Below are 25505 nucleotides of genomic sequence, written 5' to 3'. Positions count from 1 at the left end.
AGCTGCTGGGGTTTTTCAGCAGCCGCCTTCAGTGCTCTTGGACAACAGCTTCATTTTCTCGTTCTTACGTAGACTTGCTGATTTATCTGTCGTGTTTTTTTAAGTCCATTCTTTTTTAAGAAAGTTTTGTTACTGTTGTTGATTAATTGAAAACCACTTAAATATAAATTAAGAGGGATCTGATTCTCTAATTCTGGTTGGTTGTATGCCATGTATTTATAGATATACGCAGAGATTTCAGTGTTCAGTGGTCAGGCCCTGGATCTCTCAGAGGCAGGCTGTGTATGCTTGATACTTGATTTCTTCCTCATTGTGGTGCCCAGTAACATGCCTAGATGTCCTACAAAACTAACAACAAGGGAAAACACTGCCTTGCAGATCTTATAGTCTGTTTTGGGTACAGCAGGGGGTCCAGCAGCTCATAAACTAGACCAGGTCATAAAGAGCAATACAGAATAAGAATTGGACCAGGGATTAGATAAATGATATTGCAGTTTTTCAGGTGAGCTTTTTCTGTGCTTTATTTTCATGCCTAGTAATCCTACATAATTCTGTTGATAGGCAGACCTGCCACTTCCTAAAAAATGTCCAAAGCATCCCAAACATTCCCCAAAACTGGGAGAGTGCCAGGAAGGAAAGTTAGGGTTGGGAAGGGAGAGAATGGGGGTTGTTACCAGGAAAAAGAGAAAAGCAGCAGCAAAATAAAATGTGTGGTGGGGGGAAGGGGAGAATCACAGAGAAATACATATCTCAGTTTCAGTGCCTGTGGTGGGAGGCATTCTGTTTCTCAGCTTGTTTTTATTAGCTATCTATGTTCATAATTGAACTAGCTGCAAAAAGGATGTTGAAAAGAGAAAAAAAGCATTTCTGTGGCACGAGCCCAAAATCACATCCCCAGCCTGCACACAAGTGGACATTGCAGTGATACGGGGGAAATCCCTTAACGGACAAAACTATAAATGAAACTACTCTTGACAAGGGGAAGAGGCACAGCTATATTTAATGGCAGTATTTTCATTTGAAAGCTGCCTTTTTTTTTTGGCTTTGTTGTTTTTTTTTTTCTTGTCTATTTGGTGGAGACCGTGAGGGTTCTTCCTGTTTGAGACAGTGCATGGGTGGTTTCCCCAAGGCTTTTAATGTTAGATTAATGCTCTGGAGACAGTGTGATGATAAATGGGTTCCTACAGTTATATCTACATCCTGTTCCCCCTCCCCCCTCCCACAGCTGCCCCTACGTGCAGTTGCTCTGCAGCGCTCGCCTTCATACCCAGCAACAGTTCTGAGCAGCTTCAGCCAGCATTTAAGGCAACACTCTTTAAAATTTGTCCACTGAAATCCTTTGATTTTTGGTGCCATCACCTTCACTGCCGCTTATTTACTCAGACAATGACAAAAATAAAACAGGGAAGAGAAAGACTTCTGGCTAAAATACAGGCTGCCACATTGGCTTGTCATGTGCTGCCTGGCAGATCCCAATTAATTGCTTTTGCTGTTACTGTTCACATACAGAAATTAGGTTTTTCTGTAGTTTCACATTTTAATGGTAGTGCTCTGCCCATCATATATACAATATATGAGAGAGAATTTGAAATCCCTGGTATAAGGGAATGTCTCCCCTGTGTCAGCTGCATCTATGCCTGGATTTTGTACAACTTGCACGCTGGTAGGGATTTAAGTGTGCAGCTTCAGTAAACAACCAGCACTGAAATTCAGCAAGGGAAATGGAGACTTGAGGCACGTTTTTAACTGGACCTGCCCTTCTGGCAATTGATGTTTTTCGTGTGTTTTGTGGGGGTTTTTTTGTTTCAGTTAGTGCAGTTATTTTTGTCTGCCTGCATTTCCATTTCTGTACACCTCCCCAGGTGGTGGGGGATGGGTGGTCAGGATGGCTCTGGATGACCTCCCCGGCTCGGTGCCGCCAGCCCACATCCTTCTGCTTACACGGTAGTGTCTCTCAGATCTCAGGACAGAATTATTTTTAGACCATGAAGGTGTATCGGACTGGTGCATTTAGATTTCATGTCATGGCTTCCTTTTCCTGCTCTCAGGTTTCTCCCACTCGGCCTTTACCTTCGGTATCGAGAGCCACATCAGCCAGTCCAACATCAACGGAACACTAGTGCCACCTGCCGCACTCATCTCCATCCTCCAGAAGGGGCTCCAGTATGTGGAGGCTGAGATCAGCATCAATGAAGTAAGTACCACCAACCCCTTCCCCCTGTGCCACCGCCACTGCCCCCACTGGCCAGCACACTGGAATGTGCCAAGCAACACGTCCCAACAGCCCAGAGACATGAGCCACTGGTACCCAGTTTCTCTTGATCTGCTTTCATTTTATTCCTCGTACCGCACCCCGTCCCCAGGTGAGAGCTGAAAAGCTCTGAGACATATTTCAGTTTTTAGCTGTGGCATTGAGGCCTTCTTTGTGCTGTTTAAGTGGATATTAATGGTGTTTCTGCTACCCCAGTCAACAGATGTTGGGTGCACAGGTTCTTGCAGCAAACAAGAAAAGCCATCTGTGTTTTTACGGCCTTGTGTTTTCAAGGTCACAGCAGAATTTGGCAGGGAAAACCTGCAGTGTAGGTTAAAACTTCACTCCCTGACACCTCCTAGCAGGCAGCACTGCTTGCAAGCCATGAGAAGCCTGATAAAAAATCCACGGAGGTCACTGGAGAGTGATTTCAGTGACTTTGACTCAGATCATATAAGACCAGGCATCCTGTACGTGGTGAAACCGGTGTGTGTAAATTCTGATTGTGTCTGGGGTGCAGGTTGTCCGTGGGGATTGTACAAACAGCTACAAAGTGTCTCTGTCCTCCTTGAACTGCCAGGGGAAACAAAGAAGGGATGTGGGAAAAGCCAGTGTTTTTGCCCTGCCAACCTTAAAGACATGATGCTTTGGGAGGGAGTGAAGCATGACAGATAAGCAAGCATTGCTTTACCAAATATTTACCATACATATCTGTGATTGACAGACATCTGTAATAAACATTAATACAAAAAAGGTTTTGCTTTTTCCTCTATACCTGAATGTAGCATGTGAACAGCATGGGTGAGAACAAAGGGATATAAATGGAGAAAAGGTGGTGTTGTTTGCAATGTGTAGTTTGAAAACTCTTGTTTTTATCCAAACATTCTGTGCAGTTTTCTTTTTATGACTTGATAATCACTTATAAGATTTGTGTATGTGTTATTTTGTAATTGGGGCAATGACATTTGACATTTGTGCCAGGCTGCACTTTGATGCAGTTGTAATAACAAACCCATGTTAGGAAGCTGTCCCAATTTGCTGCTACTTAACATTTTGCCCCATGCCTGAAATTGGAGCCACACAGTTGGAAACTTTCAGCTGTGAACAGCACCTATATCAGTTCAGGTTGTATGAGACCTGTAGGGACCTGCTTTTCATGGGTCCAGCTTCAGAATTGCCCTAAATTGAGAGAACCATCTAAAAATAGACCTGTTGTCACCATTAAAGTTCATGTTGCTCTCATCCTGGTTTGATTCAGGTTGAATAAGGCCCTGAGCAACCTCGTCTTAGTGGAAGATGTCCTTGCCCATTGGTGGGGGTTGGAACTAGATGTTCTTTAAGCTCCCTTCCAACCAAAACCACTCTATGGTTCTGTTCAAATACATCCTGTTCAATATGTTACAACTAAGCAAAGGCCATTTTTGCTACAACTGAATGCCAGTAAGGGCTACGTTTATGCTTCATATATACTTTTTTACCTGAATTACTTGAGTGGCAAGTAATCAGTAAACTAGTGTATAATCTGTAAACTACTGTGTATAAAATTATTGTTTGTGGTATGTTGAGGGCAGTCATAGTCCAGTGAGCAGTTTTGCAGTTGAAAATATAAGATGGCAGAATCCATTGGCAAACCTTTTGTTTATTGTGCAGGAAGGATTTGAGTCAATATTCAAATAAATGTCAGCAGAGACATTTACATAAAAAGATGTTGAGGAGAAAAGGAGATGATATTTTTCTTGTCTGATGACACTCTTGTCATTTTTCTTCACTATGAGGAAACAAATATGTAGTATCTTAATATTGTAATTTTAAGGGGTAATGCAATGACTAGTCCAGCAGAAGCATAGCAGTCAGGCAAACAGCTACTTTTCCTTATTAGTTGTTGTTATCTATTGAAAATTATATTGTTTACCAGTTACATCATTTATCCATACCCTAATCTTATCTGCTATTTCTCAAGCACAAATCTTTCACTGCTGGACCATTATTGTTTCAAAGAATTAAAGGGAGTTTGCAGAAGATTGGTAAAATGGCACTTTATAAAGACTTCTAAAATCTTTTTCCTATATTTAATAGGAGAGTGAAAGTGAAAAAAAGCTAAGTAGATACAGCAATTGTTGATCTGAGTCTGTATTAAGTCTTAAAAAAGCAGACCTTAAAAATTTATTCAATTGGTTGTTAAATCTGAAGCCTAATTTACAGAAATCAAAAGGAAAGTCATTACTATTATGAATAAAAGTAGTGGAATAAAGGAAAAATAATGGCAAGGCTGTCCTGTGAAATCAGCCTGCAACGTGTGGTGCTAGGCTGATGAACACTGTGTAAGAAACCACTGAATTTGTGCATACATCATGTTTTGGCTGAGTTTCATTATTCATCAGCTTCTTCCATTCCATTCCTATGCTCCTGCAAATGCAGGAAGACAAACAGTTTAACCAAAGTCTGTTTGCCTTTGTCATGGCTTTAGCCATGACTCTTTTTTTCAAATAGAAAACAAACTGAAACCTTCTGTCATCCGTCAGACATATTTTTTCCCACAGCATAATTTCTGTTGCATCTGTAAAGCATTTATATGGTTAGATTTTCTATAAAATTCCAACAGAATACTTTTTTACTGAACAGATTTCTAAGTGTACCATGAGTACCACCGTCATGGATCTGAGAGAGAGCCGGTCCATAGTCATGTGGCACTGTTGGATAAGTCAAAGTGCAGTATCTTCACACAACCTGGTTTTGTTTCCCTGCGTCATTACCTCTCTGCCAGCCTCAGTGGTGAAGATCCTAAACTTGTGGTTTCACTTCTGCTCCTTTTCCCTGCAGGATGGTACAGTATTTGACGGCAGGCCAATAGAATCCCTGTCTCTGATAGACGCGGTGATGCCTGATGTTGTTCAGACCCGACAGCAAGCGTTCAGAGAGAAGCTCGCTCAGCAACAAGCCAGTGCCGCGGCAGCAGCGGCAGCAACGGCAGCGACAGCAGGAGCAACGACGACCGCTGTTTCCCAGCAGAACACACCAAAGAACGGAGAAGCCACTGTGAATGGAGAGGAGAATGGGGCACATGCAATAAGTAAGACAGTATGCCACTTCTGGGCAGTTTTTGTTTCAGTGATACTCTTGTACTTAACTGCAAGGTGGGGTGCAAGGTGTACTTTCTGCAAGGTGGTAGAACTAAGGGCAGTCCTTTCAGGAGGACGGGGTATTTCTAGAAAGGTTACTAAGTAAAAGTGACGTTTCGTGTCACAGTGCTGTGCTTTACTGGTCTCCTCTCAGAATCCAGAAACTTCAGATGTCTTCAGAATTGCAAGTTGGAGACAGGATCAAGAAGTGGAACTCTATGCTCTCTCCTTAGAACGGGTTTTATTGATATTATCAGCTTTATAGGTGCTTTTAGATATTTGATAAAATTTGGGACAAGCTGTAGCCAAAGCTTGTCATTTTGACCAGGCTAGGAGAAAGATGGGTTGAGAGACTGGGACCTACAAGTCATATCTGTGTAAATACAGTATGACCAGAGTGTAGCCTTGTGCAGTAACTGTCTTATGAGAATCCATTGCCTTGGCATGGTCTTTGGCCCAATTTGGCCTATATCAGCTTCCATTCTTGTACAATGGGGCTGAGCATAGGATTATCCATAGCCTTACTGTCATGGTCTTTAGTCCAGTTTGGACTGTACCAACTATCCATCCCTATACAGCATTGCCAAGCACAGGATAAGGAGTCACTTGTGCCAAGGACCATTCCCAGGAGACATCCTGGATGCACCCAACGTGTCTTGAAGGCACAGAGGAAAATTGTTGCTCAGCCTTTTATTTAATAGCACATGCTTAGTCATACAGTTTGCTGCAGGTACCTAATAGAAGATCCTGCCTTCCTGAGATTTCCTTGGTTTGTGGGAACAGTCAGTTCTCAAGAGCTCTAAATTCACCTTTGCTCATGTATGACCAAGGGAGACTGCACTCGTGTCTTAGACATCTAAAGTCAGACATGTCAAACATGGAGTGGACATGCCTGCTTGTGTAACTGGATCTTGATGATGTGCTAACATTATGAGGCAGATGTGATTACTGGTTCTGGTTTCTGTGTGCAAGTCCTATTAGGGTACTGCCTAACTTCTGAAATGAGACCTTATTGCCCACTTGCCTCCTTAGGGAATTCTAGAGGAACATGCATGTCAGGTTTTGTAGAAATCCCAACAGCTCTTTGGCTTAGACAAGTGACAGGTCAGGATTGTAGTCATGTAACAGATTTTGTTTGTTCTGCAGTGTAGATACCCTTATCAGTCTCCATCTTCTCTTTGATCTGACTAGATTCCTGTGTGGGTGAGTGAGGAAAATGCTTTCAAACCAGGTTTTTCTTCAGAGAATTCGAGTTAGACAGGATAGTTTTCCCCAGTAAAAATGCAATTATTTAAATTACATTTTTCATTTGAGAAACCAAATGTAAAAAAAAAAAGCACTTTTAAACGTATCAAATGCTGACATTTTGGGTTTTGACACATTTCTTCAGCTGATACATGAAAATTTTTGGAGAATGTCTTACTATCTCAGGACCAGGAAAAAAACAAGTTCTTAAGGTAGAAAACTGATTATCAGCTTATCACAAAAAGAGAACCATTCAGACTTATTTCCTTCTGATCCAAAGAAACATACATTATTAGTGAATTAATAAAAGGAAAGCCTTAAAGATCAGTTCAGGTTTATAGCCACACTCTAAGCCTTGATTTCTCAGATCTAACATTAATGATTCTCACAGCTATTTTTAGTAGAAGGATTTTCACAAAGAGTTGCAGACCTTTTCTTGGAATGTTGAGAAGGAAAAGTCCTTTATGACTATTCCTGGGAGAAAAAAGTAGTACTGGGAGACCTACTGGGTAGAAAAGACTGCTGATATGAAAGCTGTGAGAAACTTCCCAAACCTTCCCAAAAACAGAAGTTTTTACTTTTATTGGATTCCATAGAACTGGCATGTGTTAGGATGGGTTTGAATAATGTGAAATTGAAAAATGATAACTAGCATCCTTAGTCATTACCTGGAAGTCACCCATATATCAACCTGTCATAAAAAGGCAGGTAAAAGAGGTGTCTTTGAGAAGTTATCTAGTTTGCATTTATTCTGGCACAGAGTTCTCCCTGACATTGTAAGTCTTTCCAAAAAAGTTTTAATATATTTAATATAATATGATTTATTTTTGTATGTGGTATTACACGTATAAAATTATAGATTTAAGAAAGAGACAACAAAAATAACAACAGTTTGAGGTGCAGATTCAGATACTAAATAAAAAAATCTCTACCTTCTCTTGTTGCTTCCCAAGTAATGTTTTCAGTTTTAAGTCACTTTAAATATTATAGGAAAAAATTAAAGTCTGCATCTAGAAATGGAGCCAAACTTTGGATTGTTTTAGAACTCAAATACTTTTAGTGTCGTTTGTTTCATATTAATTGCAAAGATTGGCTTGGGTTTAAGAAAAATAAAGCTCTGGAAAGAGGACTATGCCCTGTTCCTTTGTAACTACAGCCATAAAGAACAACCTCAATGAAAGGCCTGTTGAAGATTCAAGTAAAAAAAAACACATTTCCTGAGAAAAGACAGGGTTAGCAGTTGGAAGATCTTTAAAATATATATATATTTTTTTTTTATTTGGAGGACATAGAGAGTTAGTATTACCAGTGTTTTGAATTATTATTTAAAAAAAACAAAATAACTTCAGTCGTAATAGCTTCGGGGAATAAGACTTTTGATTTCCAGTTATTTGGAATTTTTAATACATTTGAGGAAAAAAAGTAGAATATAGTGTAGACTTAACCAGAGATCTTCTGACCTTTAGAAAATGTTTGTGTTAACAGAATCCTCTCTGTGACCATGGTTTTCACCTGTGAGGGTCTGCTGCACTTGGTAGAACTGCCTTCTCTTTTAGAGACTCTCTCTGAGGCAGTTTTGTGCAAATGTCCTCTTAACCAAATGCTTTCTGCTCTGAAGATACTTTAAAACAAAAGAAGCCTGTTCTTGATGGTTACTAGATATACCTATTTATTGTCATTCCCCATGCACACATTGTGGCTGCATCCATAGGAAAGCCAAATTTTCAGGTGAGACCAGGGCTCACAAGAGCTTGTGCTATGTAAGGAGCTTGTCACTCCTATGTGTGCACCATTTTGTGCTCAGGGGTTTCTGCAATTTTTTGGTGTTATCATAATTGTAACCATTGTATACTGCTGGTGTCTTTCTGAATCTGACAAGAGCCTGAGGCAGTATCACAGAAGCCTGAACTGTCCTGTTTGTTCAGTGGGGCATTTTAACTTTTGTGCTGAACAATAACACTCTAAATATGAATGTTGCTGACTACTGATGAAAATAGGAAGAAAACACATATAATGTGAACATTTTCAAATGATTTCTGAAAGACTCTTCATCCTTCCATCTTTTCTCCTGAACCACGAAGGCTGTGGTGTGAAAATCATTACTGGAAGACAATACAAAATCATCCTGCAGGTATTTCATTGCTCCCAGAGGCCAGTCATTCTTGCATGTACTAATGCAGGTATCAGCTAATCAAGGTTTCTTTTTCACAGCATGATTATTTGTGGTTTTTTTTTTCACAGCAGTTAATAACATTCAAAGTGTGTGTCTAGGTTCCTCCATCTGGCCATCTACAAACAAAAAATATTTCTAAGTATCAGATGGCTTTGCTCTGATAGCACCTCTTGACTCTGGGACCTTGGAGTAATGCTGCTTCCCAGCTGTCATTTGGTTTTAATTGAGAGTGAAAAGCAGACCTGCCTTTAGAGCCAGGCAGGTAACAGTAGGATCCAATGTTGTAAGAGTAGCATCTCATTTAAATTTTTCAAATTAAAGTGGTCGAAGTATCTTCTTGATTTACCCCCAGCTTCCAGCTCACACTGTGAACAGGACACAGATGAATGCATAACCATTGTCATGCTGCTGTTTTTCTCATGAAAATATGCTTTAAACCTGGTGAATCTGTGCTGTGCTGAGAAACAGACGATTGCGAGTTCAGGGCTTGTATGTTCTGGAGGGTTTTAGCATTGCTTGTTCTTCAGTGCCTCACTGCTCAGAATATCACATCAAAGCTCCCAGCTGCTAGTGTCAGGCTAAATCTTGAGTACTGGTATAGCTTGACAGTATTACTTTTAGTAGTCATACACATAGGGAATTGTCAAGGGCAGTGATTAACAAATGGGCTCAGCATAGTTGTAGATTTTACAAATAAGCATTTCTAATGTTTAATTTTTGCAACAAGTCCATAGGTAATAAGTGTAGTTAAAAATACAGGTATCTTTAATTAGAAATGGGGTGTGAAACTACTGTTAGTTGTTTTCTGATTTTGATACTCAGTGCTGTGCAACTCATTGAATTACATGTAGATTCCATTCTGTCTGTAACGTAGATGTGGCACAGACATACTTTTAGGGTACTTGACCAAATGTGCAATGAGAAGTGCGACTGGTGTGACTCAGCATAAATTAGGCAGAGACAAACAAGGTATTTGAAAGCCCGGGTAAGGGTAGAAATCTGGATGGCAGTTGTGCAGTGTCATGCAAGTCTGTTTTCTCAGTCGATGGGCAACAGCTCAGCAAAGCAGGAGTATGAGGACAGATGGCTGATTTTAAATGCCATAAACATGTGGCAATAAGAGAGCATAATTATTCTACTTGCAAACCTATGGATCTCCATATGTGATTAAAGAATGACTAACTAAAAGACTTAACCCAGAAAGAACACTTGCATTTTGATCAGTCAGAGCAGATCAACTGGCCAAAGCATTGATTAGGTAACAGGAGGCTGCCTTGCCTCAGCCTGCCAGCTACCCACTCTTGGGTCTGCTCCCTGCAAAATGGGCCACACTTCTGTGTGTAGCATCTGCTGTCTGCTGTTTCAGTGTGTCACCTGTCCTTGGTTGGTGTCTTGTTTGCAGAGGATAATAATCTTGTGTTGCTGCCAGGAAGTGTAGCTAGAGCTTAATGAGGAAGATTTATAATGAAGCAGTGAAAGTCTGGAGTAAAAACATGGTTGGTGATGCAAGTTGGAATGAATGGTTACTAAGAGAAATTCATCATTTACAATTCACTTTTTTTTCGTTAAGGAAATAAAAAAGCTTTATAAAAACAAAGTTACTTAGACTGCAGTCTAAAGAACCGCAGAGTTACAGCATGCATATGCTGTAATATCTAAGACTCATTTGGTACCTTTTTATGTATTATGAGAAGGTGATCACTCGCCATTTCCCTGCCATACTCTTGGAATGAGGTCCTTTCTTGGTATATTCTTTGTGAGTAGCACACATATTACTTACAGGACACAGTGTAAGAAAATGTATGTGCTGTATGTTACTTTTTTAAAGTATGTTAAAAATCTGTAAGTAATTTTTAATGAAGCCAGCATTAAAAAAAAACTATACTGAAATAAAGACTGACTGTTTTGGGGAAGAAAAGCTACGTGCATTGATACAAAATATTTTAGAAAGCTCTACATTTTGAGGAAATGTCAGGAATTTGAATTGTTGTAGGGAAGAAAATAGAGTTATATGGTCAGTGACACAACACAGAGTATTATTTATATGTTGATGTAAGCTTTAGGTCATGGGTAGCTAGCTTGTTTTTAAAGCAGACCTAACTGCATCTTGTAAACTACTTTTTCTGATCTATCTCCTCACAGATAATCATTCAAAGCCAATGGAAATTGATGGGGATGTTGAAATTCCACCTAACAAAGCAACAGTCCTTCGGGGCCATGAATCAGAGGTGTTCATCTGTGCCTGGAACCCTGTCAGTGACCTGTTAGCATCTGGGTAAGACCATGACTGAAGCCAGCTTCTGCAATTAGAGTATATTTAGAAATGCAGGAACTTGCAGGTGTATTCGGGGTATGAATATTCTCCAAGCTGTTTTTTCGGCCTGCAGCACATTTTTTTCCAGCAGTACTGTACCTGTGTAACAGTTAAGAAATTATAAGATGATGCAGAATATGAAGCATTTTTACATTTAAGATGTGCACTCTGTGGCCCTGAATACAGTCAAATTTTTTAAAATATTTTTTAAATCACTATGGATAATTCCTAGAATATTTGAAATTTGTGTAATCTACTGCTCTTGGTTAATGGTTCACATTGGGATCTCAGACATTGGCATCCATGTTTTCTTTCTAAAAGTATAGAGATGGGAGGTTTCAGACTGGACCTAAGTTTGTCCAATGAGCTGAACATTAAGGAGAGGTTTGAGGAAATGTTTTGGTTTAGTGTCATTGGAAGGGAGTCCAGTCTATCTTCTACAGGACTGCTCAGCAATGACCACCACAGCATGGCAAGTGGATCAGTCAGGAGACTGACTTACAAAAAGCACTTTTGATCCAAACAAAAGTACCATTGTAAACATACCCCAAGAGCTACATGCTGGCACTGTTGGAATCTGTGTTTGGTCATGCTTAAAGTTAAACCTTAATGTGAAGGCTAAACTTAAGAAATCTAGCTGGGAACATGGAGGAAAGCTGATCTAACTTAGACCAGGTAAATCACTCAATGTTACTTAGCAGTATTAGAATACATTTCTCACAAGGAAGAGGAGAGTCCTTATTTTATTTCCAGCTTTTTGCAAGATCATCAGAATAGTCTTCTTGTCTTTATTCACTTAATACATGAGAACAAGGAATTATAGTGTAAATGGGAAAGAAAATTCAAGTAAATTCAAGCTTGGATAAACAGCAGAGATCTCTAAGAGAGTGAAGATAGAAATTTCAAAAAAATAATTTCAGACAACAAACTGAATTCTTGAAAACCAGAAACCTGCTGAATATGCTTCATTTTGAAATGCTTTGTTTCAGGCCTGGTAGCACTTTTAGCATTTGCAGCACTAAGTATGTTCATTTATTCATTTCAAGCAAGTCAGTGCTTGCCATACTGGACTGCTTCCCTAGAATCTGTGGTTCACAGTCCTAGTGTTCACAGTTTAAATGGGGGAGCATTTAATAAACCAGAGTATGTAGTGCAGTGACTGAGGAACCAGTCTGTGTTTAACTTTGCCTTAGAGTAGTACTAAGCACTGGTAGATGGATCCCTGGGACAGTGGTATCTTACACAGCTTCAGTTAAACCTGGAGGATGATAATCAGAACCATTAGTCAGATATCCGAGGTAGAGGAGTACCCTCTCACTACCCCTTCAATGAAGCTTTACCCTTCAGCGTAATTGGTCTTTTTTAATAAACTTTGCTGCTGACTGTAGAAGCACATAAATATACTCATGGTTACGAAGTACAGTCAAATGCTGTGTCTCATGGAGACTAACAGCAATGCAGCATGTGCATCTTGGTCAGATTTTAGCCTGCTCATAAGAAACGAAGTAGGGACACAGTTTAGCCTTCGGGTAAGGCAGCTGCCAGGGCCTGATGAAGTTGACATGAGTGACGTGGCATGGAATGCACAGAAGAGAATGAAACCGAAGGAAGAGAGCTGAGTGATTGTGCCACTGCACAAAGAGGCCTTTGAGATGTCTGGTAGAGTAACAGTGTGAGCTATTATCTACAGGTAAACTCTGTGTTACAGCACCAATTGAACAAGGGGGAGAAATTCCCAGAGATCTACAGTGTGCTGCAGTTCTGTTTGCCCTTTACAAAGTAATGATTCAACAAAAAAGACCGCAGTTAGTCTGACGCATGAACGTCAAATTATTAGATTCTATAATAACCATACTGTGCTACCCAGTCCATAGTTTTCTTCTGGTTTCCCATCTGCTTGATTGTAGCCATCTGTTGTCTTAAAAAATACATTTCAAAACCTAACTATTAAGTAGAGGAATTAATAACACATTTGTTTTGTTTATAAAGTACTGAATCAAATCTCAGTTCATGGCAAAGTATTTTCTTCAAGCCTTGTTATACAAGCAATAAGTTTTTCTAACAATTAGCAGCAGCAGTTTAGACAGCAACCTGATGTAATCCTCAAAGAACCAGAAGAATAATGCAGGTTCAGAACCTTATCTGAAACAAGCTGTTTAAGAGGAATATAGTATGAATTACCCAAAGCTAGAGCGTTGGTTTCCAGATTTAGTGAGTATCCCACTGAGAGAAAGGGATTTTGATATTTAATGTCGCATCTACCCAGTTGCTGATTTTTTAGTGTGTAAAGACTGGCACAGGAATATATACTCTCTGGGCTTTGCAAAGAGCTGTTTCAAAATACAACATAGAGACAGGAATTTCTCTGATCAAATAGCTAGAAAAAATATATTCTGCAGCTGCTCTTCCTCTTCCACCACACCCATAACCCTTAAAGCTGAGGATGGGGAGACTAGAAATACCAGTAAAGGCTATCAAAGAAAGGCATGACTGTCACCAGATGCCTATGAGAAGAATGCTTAGATGTTATGAACAGAAGCATTATAATAATACAGTGAAGTGTGTGCATACAGCCATGTATACATATAGCCTTGATGAAGGAAATCAAAATTCCAAAACAAATAATTGCAGAGTGTTTTGGACAGGTTAAAAAAAAAAAAGAAAAAAAATAGGTGCTTGAGTAAATCTCAAGATTTGGCCACTGCCAACCATAAGTCCAAAGACTGATTTCTTCCAGTAGTTATCTTTCAATATCTAAGTTTTAATTTTCTGACACATTTAAATTGTTGCAGATGGTTATGTTCCCTGGGTATTGTAGAAACCCATTACAGCTGCATTCACATTAGTAAACTAACCATGCCTGGGAATATTCCTAGGCACTGAGGCCAGCTGGCACACAACGGCTGGTGTCTGTGCTAGCAAACTGCCCTGGCTGCCAAACAAACTGCACACTGGGAATCGTCTCTGGACATTGTAACCACCAAGCCATGCCCAGGAGTTATTCAGAGAGAACATCAGGGCCCCAAGCAAGACTGCTAATTAAAACCAGCCAAAATCTGGCCAGGGAATAACCTGTCAGTTTGCTTGCACAGGTCATCATGGTCCAGTGACACAGTGTTCTGAACATGCTTGAATTTCCCAGTGTGGAAGTGGATGGACTGTAAATGTCAAGGCTGCTAGAGCCTTGAACTCCAAAAGCTTTTCCTGTTGAATTCAGGATGTTTCTGTCATCATGTTCCACTGCTGCTTCCAAGAGTGTGTTCTGTTCTGTGACATCCAGCCATACCCTTCAAGTAATTCATGTAGCTGTGAAGCAGAAGGACCTGGCCTCATTACCAAAAGCCAACAGTAGATTTCTTTGCTTGTCTTTGCTGATCTATGCCAACCTCTCTCACACTGGGGAACTTTGTCTTCTACAAATCACTCTGTGCACCTTTGCTCTCCCTAGTCAGCAAAATAGTTATCCATAAAAGCCGCTGTCCAAGATCTTTCAGTTATGACTGTGTCTCTCCGAAGCAAGAAAAGATGTTTCCAGGCCATCTGCTGTCATGGTCTCTGGGTTTTATATAACACTTCAGGTTACTGAACCGCTCATAGCAGTGGTTTAGAATCCACTAAATTACCTTTTTGAATTACCAGGTTGAGGGTGTTTTTCACATACCACTCCTGTCATGTTAGTGCCAGGTATTAATTCTGCTAATTGTAAGTACTTATTCATTAGCAGGTGACTGTATTGGGACTGTTTTCCTCAGTGCACCAAATGCATTAATGCAGAGTGGTCAGCTTTTGGGAGGGTCTACTTGAATAACCTGTTGCAGGGAGCAATGTTGAAGAATCAGTGGGACAGAGATCTCCCTCAGGATACCTGTGAGGCACTTCCCTGTACTGATTGCCTAGGAAGACTAGGCACTTACTTTAGGAGACCTGCTTTATTAAGGAAAAGTTAGGTGTCAGAAAAATTATGAGGAGTTCCCTTCCCTTTATGCTTTTAATAATCTCTTTTCAAATAAAAAAGTTAAAACTCTAATCTGTTGGAGCCAAAAAGTGTTAAATACACATTAGCAATATTGCATCTCCAAATAACAGTGATTATAAGACTTGCAACTGAAGAACATACTCAGGCAGGAGAGCATGAAATAAAATTCTTTCCAAACTAGCCTTCTTAAAATTTGGCAGTACTCTGCCATGGTGCAGATGAGTATACCTACTGCTCAAGTGTTCATGACTTGCATGTTGGAAAGAGCTGCTTTATCATGCAGATAGAAATGCTTCTGTGAGCTAAGGAGATAAAATACCTTACTGAATTTTGCTTGAACTATGGTCCTCTAATAAGTCAGGGTTCATTGAATCATTCAACAGAAATCAGAATATTTTTCACAGCAGAGAATACTCTTTTTTTTCCCCCAGCAACAAAAGGGAAGTCATACAAATACCCCTGCCACACACTGGTAGGCTTATAAAGCCTCTCTGCAGGGACACATAATAGCTTATGTAGCCTTAGGAAGAAGAAAATGGAAAAACAAAATTAAAATACTGGAAAATAATATTGCCCAGGCCTTGCCAGAAAACTGACTAAATAAAACTGTTGAAAAACAAAACATAACCCTTTTAGAACTAGCAAATAGGATACTGTATTCAATAGCCAAGTGACTGAGTACTTTATTCACAGGGTCCAATAACAAGCTGGATTATTACCATGAGGGCAGGACTGTCCTGGAGTTCTTATATAGTGGAGAAGCCAACACTGAAGGAATTTCCTACTTAGCATGTTAACCAATAAAACAGGCCTTGAAAGACTTATGTTCCCACTATTGTTAATTATCACAATTAAATATGTTCCTTAACTTCTGAGCCTCATAATTAACTTTGTTAATTTGCCGGACAACATGTGTGAAATTGTCAGTTTTTCAGACCTCTGAAGAAGTAAGGATTTATATTACAGTCACAGCTCTCTGTGGTGGCCAAAATTACCCTGATTTGAATTACTTTTTAATCACTTACATGAAAGATAAAGTACCAGAAATTAAAGAATGGCTGTACAGCAGTAGCTAAGCAAAGTCCTGACCAACCATCACATCTCAGCTTGGCACAAAAGGTTCAGAGGAGTTGGGGGCACATTCCCCATGTGCCATGACCCAGCAGAGCTCAGAACCACTGATACACGCAGAGAGGTTTCTGCTTTTACAGTTTAACTGTTGTTTGTGTAAAATTTGGCTAAATTATTGGTAAAATAATGCACAGAGATCAACGAAGTTCAATAATTGCATGGTCAATATTTGCACTTGAAGACATGTCAAGTGTTTAAAATTTGCCTGGGATTTTTAGTATAAATAATTAAAATGTTTTATTAGTAGGCCAAAAGAAAATTTAATATTCACACGTGATGGATTTCCTTTTCAGTAAAACATGGTTTATCAAAGCAAAAATGGATCTCAGGTTTTTAGTCTTCGAAGAAAGACTTTTCCTCCTTGTTAGTGTATAGGAAAGGAAGTTTTAGTCATTACTTTAAAAAAGGGAAAGCTAACACAACAGGTATCTCAACACTGGAATTTCATCTAGACTGTATGAATTCTTGGATGTATAAGAGAGATTCTAATTCTGCTCCAGGTTTCTACCTACATGTAAATAAAAGTTGCCTTCTGGGCAAAACAAGCAATCCAGGGTACTTTGTTTTGATTTTTGTTGTTATTGATTGTTTTTAAAAAAAGGAGGAGGGGGAGTGAGAGAATTAACTAGAAATCATACTCTCTTCCACTCCATTGCAAATTGGTTTCTACCTCAGAGATGTTTTTCATTAGAAGAAAAATTTATGCAAAGTCAAAATAAATATATTATTTACAAGCAGATAATTATAAACTTCCTCCTCAGAAGTTTTTCTAAGCAAAATCAGGGTTTCAACCTGCATTAAAAACACCTCTGTGGAAAATAATCAGCCTATAAAATAGATCAAAATCCTGATGCTGTCTCTGTCTTGTTCTACTATGTCAGTAGCTATTTTGCCACTTTTTCAGACAACATGAGCTGAGCAGTCAAGCTACAGACAGCAATGGACCCTGTAGACATGAACGTAGAAAATGAAATTAAGATTTTAAAAAATAATTTAAATTGTCTTTCTACTTTCCTAATCTTTAGGTTTTGTAGCTTGATTTAATGCAGAGAGGCTGTTTTACAAGACGTCTTCTGTCAAAGGCTGTGTTCTGGTCTGTCTGAACAGAAGTACATAATGAACGGGCCATGGACAAATTAAAGGCAGCCTTAAGTTCCCCTCCTGCTCCTGCACAGTAGCTGTCAGAGGAACCCAGGCAGGACCAGGGAGCTGACACTGCAGCACCTTTATCACACTGCTAGAGGTCCACTTCCCCGAGGCTGCTGCCAAGGTGACAGTGCACAGCTCTGCAGGTGCTGATCCTGCGGGTCCTGTCACCCTGTGCTCAGAGCCTGCAGCAACTCCGAGAACACCAGGGACTCAGCAAGCCTTTTGGAGCTCATGTGCACACTTTTTATAGGAGGCACGTGGCACAGCCTGTGTGTGTCTGTCTCTGTTGTCTCTCTTCAGTGTTATGTTTGTAATAATGTCTTGCCCCAGACTATCTCAGTTATGGTGATACTAACTTTAAGGCATGAAGTGCAAAGTGTAGAATGTGTATGTGTTTTGGGTAAAACTTCTTTGAATAAACCAAATTATTACGTGGATTCAGATGATAGACATAATTTAAATGTGTGTTAGCATTTTTTAAAGATTATATGGAGTGCAGAAGGATTTGGAAAGAAAAAATTACTTTTTAAAGGCTTATGATGCCTCGGTCTGCTCGGTAGGTTTAGAGAAAGGTAGTTGGATTTGCTCTTGGCACTGCACGGGAGAAACAACAGAATTCTCAGGACGTTCAAAGACTTTTACTTGCAAAATTTAGAACATTCTGATAGAACAAGGCATTTGGCAAACTTTAACTTAGCAATCTTTAAAACATCCAGACAAAGTAAGGCACTTCTCAAACCTTAACTTGGCAAACTTTAAGGCACACGGTCAGCCGCTCCCATTAGAGTGTGGAACTGGTGGCACACCCTCCCACCTACCCAGAGCTCACCCTGCTCCCCCTCCACTTCCTGGTAGTTTTGAGCCAGTCAGCCATTCCTCCAGTCTCTTACAAGGCCGTAATATTCTCTCAGTGAAAACAGAAATAGCAGTTTTTACAGTTTGATGGGTCGACACGAAGAGGAGTTTTCAGCTCTCCACAATTGCTTTTATAGATCCGGAGACTCAACAGCCAGAATATGGAATCTCAATGAAAACAGCAACAGCGGTTCCACTCAGCTAGTTCTGAGGCACTGCATAAGAGAAGGAGGACACGATGTCCCCAGCAATAAGGATGTGACTTCACTGGACTGGAATGTAAGCTAACTTCTAAGACTGTGCATGGTTTTTAACTGTCTAAATTTAATTCAGAGGCAATTACAGCTGCTACTCTGAATCTTTTATATCTGAGGTGACCAGAAGCTCTGTCCTAACCTACTGACCTCCAGTTTCAAATACTCATAATAGCTGAACTTTCCCCTACAGGCTGTAATTTTCCAGGATTGTTGCCATCTTCAAGCTTAACAATTATATATTTGTATCTCTATTTTAAGAGCATGGGTAAAAATAAACTGAAGTTAACTTTAAGAACGAAGATTAAGCAAGCAACCTGTGTAATAATGAAGCCTAATTAATAATGTATTTGCATTTCAGAGTTACTTTATTTTAGCATGTAAGGAGATAAAAGCACCAGTGAAGGTTTTTCTGAGGTTGGACTCTCAAGGCTCTCTTTTATTTGAATTATGCTGTGCACAGCAAAACATATTCACATTACTTTCTTTATCTTGGTAGGAGCATGTGTAGTTGTTCTATCTTTACCCACTCACCTTCTGAGTGAAATTGTCTTACCTAATCCCTTTTACTTTCATCCTGCAAAACCTCTTCTCTTAGGTAACATGCTCCTGCACAGAGAATACTGAAGTGAGCAGAGAGGACATGTATTTTTAAGAATCCCCAGTGTCTGGGCAGTGTCCCTGGGCAGCTTTAAGGCTGCTTCATGTCTCCTTTCTGCCACCAAGCATTGTAAAAAGAGCTTACAAGACCCTACAGGAACTTTAATTAATCTTGAGATCATTTACATTCTGTCTGTTTTGCTGATATTAGTACAGACAGAGTGATCACATTAGTCTTGTTTTCATAGGAAAACAGATTAAAAATTAAGAACCAGAAAGGATTCTCAGCAGTTTTGTACAGTCTCAGTTGCTGGCCAGAGACCAAGATTTCATTAATCTTCACTGCAATATTATTGTCCTTCAGGTGAGCTAGGTGCTTCACAAAAGTAAAAGATAAGGCCACTGCACAAGGTAGTTTTCCTCTATGTATTTTATATTTGCACAATGAAAGAACTTGGTGAATACTACAAAAAGTAGAGGTAGGCTAACAAAACAAATAAAACTCAAGAATGTTTATCACTTGTTTCCTATGGATATCACGGTAAAGAAAAATAGTTTGAAAAAACTGAATTTAGGAGTAGAAAAAGAGTAATTGAAAGAGGAAAACATGCAATGGATGCAGAACAGTTATGAGAAAAGTTGTCCAAAACATATAAGGCATTGTCTAGTATTTCCTGTAGTAGTTCCTTACGTTTCCAGACTTCATTGATCACAGTATTTTACTTGCATTGTGCTAGTACTCAAAGTAAGGAAATGTTCCTAATTCAAACACTTGAATGCTTCCAATGTACTTTGAGTTTTCCAAATAATGTTAATTACCATGAACACATTTGGATTAGCTCTATATCTAGTCCCTGAGCTTTCCTTTCCTTTTTGCCCTTAACACCTTTGTTCTCATCAGTGATCCAGATAAGAGTATATCACAGTGAGATTAGGTTGTCTTAGGTTTTGTTGTTTTCCCCCATCATCATTATACATTTTAATTAAATCTGCAACTGCTCTGACTCACTGGTTTTGGAGGATTGGAGTGGGCATATGTTTCAAAGGATTATTTTATGCTTTTTCCTAATTTTCTATTCATGAAGCTAGAAATGACATCTGCCTTTGTTGTTTATTTAGAACCACAATATTAATCATATTTCCCTGTGAAATTTTCACACTTGTGATATCGAATCAGTTCTTGTCTGATTTATGTGATTTATGTTATAGTAAGAAAGGTTATTTCTACAGATCATATTCAGATCATGGTACCAAAGACTGGATTCATCTCCCATAGATTTAACCATCTAAACTAGTCATCTAGACTCACTTTAAGTCAGCAGAAACAGCAAGACATGCCTTTGTGCTGGTCTGGGCATAATCTGAAGCAAATGGAATCATGAATTACACTCCAGAGGTGCAGTTATATGATGCTGTTAGTTATACAGGGAGACTAGATTGCACTTTTAAACTAACTCCTGACTTCTGGATACCTGGAGATAAATGGGATGAGTCTCACTCTTAATCCCGGTGCTGAAAAGCTGAAAGACTAAATGCCCAGCTCCAACAGTACTCGTCTTACCAGATGGAAGAGTCAAGTTCCATTTTCATTATTTTCATTGTGGCCCAGTCACTGCAGCATCATTGGTTGCACAGAAGATACCCTTCTGTGAAGGGTTCCTTCCAGAAGAATATGTGTAATTCGCTGATCCATGGTCTTTTTTTTCTCTAAATTGGGCCCCATGAATCCAACTTTTCTCGAGCTGTCCATCATGGTACTGTGCCCCTGAGCACATGTGGGAGTGTGTGTTCAGACAAGTAGAAAGTTTCTTGGTGGTAGATAGCATTCAAGGTGTAAACTGTGAGTTGAGGTGGCTTACGAGTTTAGGTCCTTTTTTCAAGTATAGGTGCCTGAATTTCACTGAACTGGCATTTAGTCTGGTTTTAGGTGACCTGTTGATGTCTTATGGGCTCTTTATGTCTAAGAAATAGTATCTGTTTGTTACCTGGAAGAAACCCACAGAACTTGTTATATCTTGTTTTCTTTTTCTGATCTTTTTGATTAAATGACTCATATCTGATGGTATAGCCCAGTATTTCACTGTATGTTAGAGGGGTTTATTTCCTCTGTGCTGTCTGCATACTTTAAATCATTTGTCTCAATGAGTGGACTCAGAATTCCCATAACTCACAAGTAGCAAACCTTAAAAAAGAAGGAAAAGGTTTTGTTGAAGTAGATTTCATCTTGTGTTGACCTTTGCCATTTATATATATCCCAACAGAGTGATGGAACACTATTGGCTACAGGCTCGTATGATGGTTTTGCAAGAATATGGACAGAAGATGGTAAGTAAAACAACATTTATTTTCTTAAACATCAAGCAGCAGTGAACTGTAATATGACTAATTTGTAAGCAAATTGTAATAATAACCTTTTCTTTATTCCAGGTAACCTTGCAAGCACCTTAGGTCAACATAAAGGTCCAATATTTGCCCTGAAATGGAACAAAAAGGGGAATTATATTTTAAGTGCTGGTGTTGATAAAGTGAGTTTTAAAAATACATTATTGTAACATATAAATATGCTGATCAGTGAGCTTATGCTGTTGAATTCCTTAAGATTATTTTCTTCTTCTCCAGACATCCTGGAAAGTTTACATTTCTTTAATATGTTTTAGTGCATGTTGATTACATTTTGAGGCTGCATAAATGTGTACTATTTTTATGGAAAATATTTTACCTTGAAAAAAAAATGTGTAAAATTGTATCTTAAGTGTGTCACAGTTAAGAAATGAACTGCTTCCAGTACTTACTTTTGTAGTTTTATCAACTAATTATTGACAGAAAGGAAGTGATCTTAAAAATATTGCACCTTTGAGCTCATCTAATTATTGAAACACTTTTATTTGAATAAAATATATTTGGCTTCCTAAGCAAATATGCAAAAAAATGGTAGTTCTGAACTCAAAATCAAGCAAAACATAGTAGTTACAGCTAAGTGCACATTAGAGATTAAAATGAACAGATGACTGATGATGATGAGCACACATCCATTAAAACTGAAACTGGAAAGTATGCAGCATTCATCTTACCTAACTTTCGATGTCTAAAAATTAGATGCATGTGTCATCCTTGGCTTCCTTTATAAAATTCAGAGAGAAAAACTACACTTCCAAGTGATGTGCTGCATGGCCTGTGTTTCGGTGAGATGCACTGACAGTGCTTCTTTCCAGCACCTGGCAGAGGGAGTCTATGGAAATTAGCTGAGGCTTGTACATTTGATTTGTAGGCTAGATGAATCCATGTATTTTCACATCCTTCCCTTTAATAGTGGCTTATACTCAGTATATGTTCAGCTACACTCATCTTCCAATGGTAGTTCCATTACTCTGGCAAACTTACATTCTCAGTAAAAGCAGCAATTCTTTAGATGATCCATTCTCAGCAGGATGATGCATCCTTAATTTAGTTTCTGGAAGTATATACTCCCAATAAATTGACAGTTTGCTCAGAAGATGTTATTGAGATCTACAGGGGACATGCTTATGTGTGCTGTGAGTATGGGTTAAAACCTGTAGTAAGCCAGTTACACTCTAGTCCCGCCTCAGTGGCAAGAAGTGATATGTACTCTGCTGATAGATAAACATTTCACCTGTTGGTTTGATTGTTAGAAATGTATTTCAGCATAGTTTCAGAGTAGAATGCAACTTGCATCTTTGGAAAGGGGAAAAAGTATTCTTTAAAGAAGACAACTGAAACAACCTTAACAAAATGCTTATTAAAAATGCGTAGTTTTGTCTTCTAGCATTATTCAAAGAGAATATACCCATTCTTCATAGTTCTGTTGCTTCCTCTGTAGGCATGTTACTTCTTTATCTACACTTACACTATTATTCTGTAATACATGGAAGCGATTTCTGGGTTTTCAGCTGTTTAGCACACAAGGTGCTCTGCAGTCACTAATTTTATCAGGGGCATCTTTTAGAATTGCCCCTCAGTGAAGGTGCTTTCTGTTTTTTTTAATCTGAGCTGAACAGTCACTAATTTTTTTTCCCCCTTTTCTTTGGATACAGACAACAATAATTTGGGATGCTCACACAGGAGAAGCTAAACAGCAATTTCCTTTCCATTCAGGTAATTTTTTGCATAACTCTTTTTAGGAAAATGAAATGCAGTTTTTAATTTTCTCAGTGTACTTTATCCTTTTGTAAAAATGTATCTGCCAGAGAAAAGTTTCAGTCAAATTTTTTGTGCTTTAACTATCCTGAGTATCATGGCTTGCGAGTTTATTCTCATTTCAGAAAGATGCAGTTCTGTGAGAATCAGATTTGAAAATCAAACTGATTCTAAGAAAGGATTTATACACCAGCCATGTCTACCTAACTGAACAATTCTGTCGTTATCATATGTGCTTGAATAGTACCAAGTGGTGATTTATGGAGAAAATTTTCAGTGGAGGTTCCTGGGCTCTTTTCTGTTCTTTCTGTTCCTGTTTCTAATGAAGCTGACTTGAGGGAGAAGCAGGCAGATCTGTCATGTAGCTTGCATTCACCACTGCACTAAGATCCTCAGGAATTTCTTAGCTTTTAATTTTGACTTGAAATTTTTCAATATTTGCTCTCTCTGATTATCAGAAGTCAGTTACCAACCTTGAATTTCAAAACCTTGCAGCACCAAAACCTTACTTGGATGGTCGTTTGTAGATACAATCTGCTGCAAAAAGACAGGAGATGACACAGATACTACAGATCTTGACTATCAGGCAATCAGTGATGCAATCTGAAATTCACCTGAGACCAGACTTGTAAGATGATGGCTGGATTTGTGATCCAAACTGGCTAAGTTGTCATAGTGAAGATTTTTAAGGGGTATAGTCAAATCAGGTTTAAAACCACCAAGACATTCCAGGTGATGATACTAGAAATGTTCATCTTCCTGTGTGTTTGCTGCAACTAATCCATCTTTAAACACAGCAGGCTTTCACAAGGTGCTTAGTGGTGTTTAAAAACACATATTTGCTGCTAATTCTAAAACATTGATTTGCCCATGCTTTTCAGCTCAATTTCTAGTTCTTATTCTCGCAGTTTCACAGATGTTAATAATATGCACGTCAGAATGATTATTCAACAGAAGACCAAAAGTATGGCCATGTACACAGCAAATCCATACTCTGCATTTTTGTCACTCATCTCCTCGCTTATTAATGCAACTGTCAGTTTAGAGGAGTTGGTGTCTGCTGACAGATTTTCTCACAGTGGCATTTATTTATCTATCATAACTGTTCCATAACAGCAAACTTTGCACTGTAGAGCGGTTTAGTTAATGAGACTCTTAATCCTCTGATCCCCATCTATTAATCTAAATAGTTGTGGATCCAGAACTTGGTTGCCCCTTCAGAATCACATTCACTGACATATAAGCTGTCTTAGCCGTGATGTGCATCAAGGACATATCCCTCCATTCCCCTTTTAGCAAGTTGAAAACTTCTCTACATCTTCCGGTGCAATATGGCCATGTCCATCTGCAGTAATAGACTTATTTAAAAAATTCTTACTGTACATGCTTGCTTGTCTTTGGACCATAAGACACAACTGAAGTGTAGATGTGGAGAAGCTAATATTTTTAATTTTTTTTTCAGTACTTCAAATACGTTTTCATAGGGAAGTAAAGCAATTAGTTGTTCAGGAAGTTGTTGATAAGCCAAAAGCATATGTCCTACACAACCCTCTTAAAATCAGCCAGAGTCTGTCCTCACATGATGGAATCTTTGTCCTCACAAGTCTAAAGCCACAAAGACTTCACCTTGTCATCTTTGAATCACTTGCTCACCAGAACAAACTAACAGCAAATTCCTTCCCATATCTGGAATCTGAAAACCTTGTCTACATAAGGGTTAAAGATGGCATTTTAACAATTAAAGTCTAGTCTAGGCAGAGTACACTTCCTTTAATACATACTTCTTTGAAGTTTGGAGAAAGTTGGCCTGGAAATAACGTAAGTTTTTTTACTTCCTGCTGCTTCACAACAATTAAATTAGTTTACAACTACATGAACAAAACTGTCATCTTAAAATACATAAGAAAAACTCCTTTTTCTAGGTCTTGAAGGCCTCCATATCATTGGTGCATTAGTATTCCCATGTAACTTTTAAGGTTTTATAGTCAAAATACATAATTATGCAGATAAGTAGTTTCTAGGGTTTCATTATTCTTTGCAAAACTATGAGTCATCGTGGGGCATTTGATCAAAATATGTATTCACAAAACTTATTTCTTTAAAATGGAGCAAAATAATCCAATTTTGACATCTGGTGATAGATGTGGACTGATGTCTATGCATGCAGGAACAAAAACTGGTTGATTGCTACCAAGAGAGCTATTTGTACGACCCAGTTTTAGATATCTAAGTGTGTAGTTACAGGACAAGGGGTGAATGGTTTCAAACTGAAAGAGGTTAGGT

The 25505-nt window shown here is 38.8% G+C and overlaps 1 protein-coding gene across 2 annotated transcripts in view; it reads left to right on the top strand.

Annotated features, from left to right (window-relative positions):
* The window catches only part of TBL1X (transducin beta like 1 X-linked), a 133647-nt gene that overhangs the window by 98081 nt on the left and 10061 nt on the right, over positions 1-25505 (top strand). For both annotated transcript variants that reach the window (XM_008926805.3, XM_029964733.1), the window contains 7 exons: positions 2049-2194; positions 5072-5321; positions 10931-11063; positions 18351-18492; positions 21329-21392; positions 21495-21592; positions 23120-23180. In XM_008926805.3, the coding sequence (XP_008925053.3) occupies positions 2049-2194; positions 5072-5321; positions 10931-11063; positions 18351-18492; positions 21329-21392; positions 21495-21592; positions 23120-23180 (894 nt within the window). The remainder of the gene's footprint in view (positions 1-2048; positions 2195-5071; positions 5322-10930; positions 11064-18350; positions 18493-21328; positions 21393-21494; positions 21593-23119; positions 23181-25505) is intronic.

The sequence above is a fragment of the Manacus vitellinus genome, unplaced genomic scaffold, assembly GCF_001715985.3.
Source record: "Manacus vitellinus isolate BGI_N305 unplaced genomic scaffold, ASM171598v3 scaffold_7_pilon, whole genome shotgun sequence".
In the NCBI taxonomy this organism is placed as follows: Eukaryota; Metazoa; Chordata; class Aves; order Passeriformes; family Pipridae; genus Manacus; species Manacus vitellinus.
This window is presented reverse-complemented; position numbering and strand designations above follow the sequence as displayed.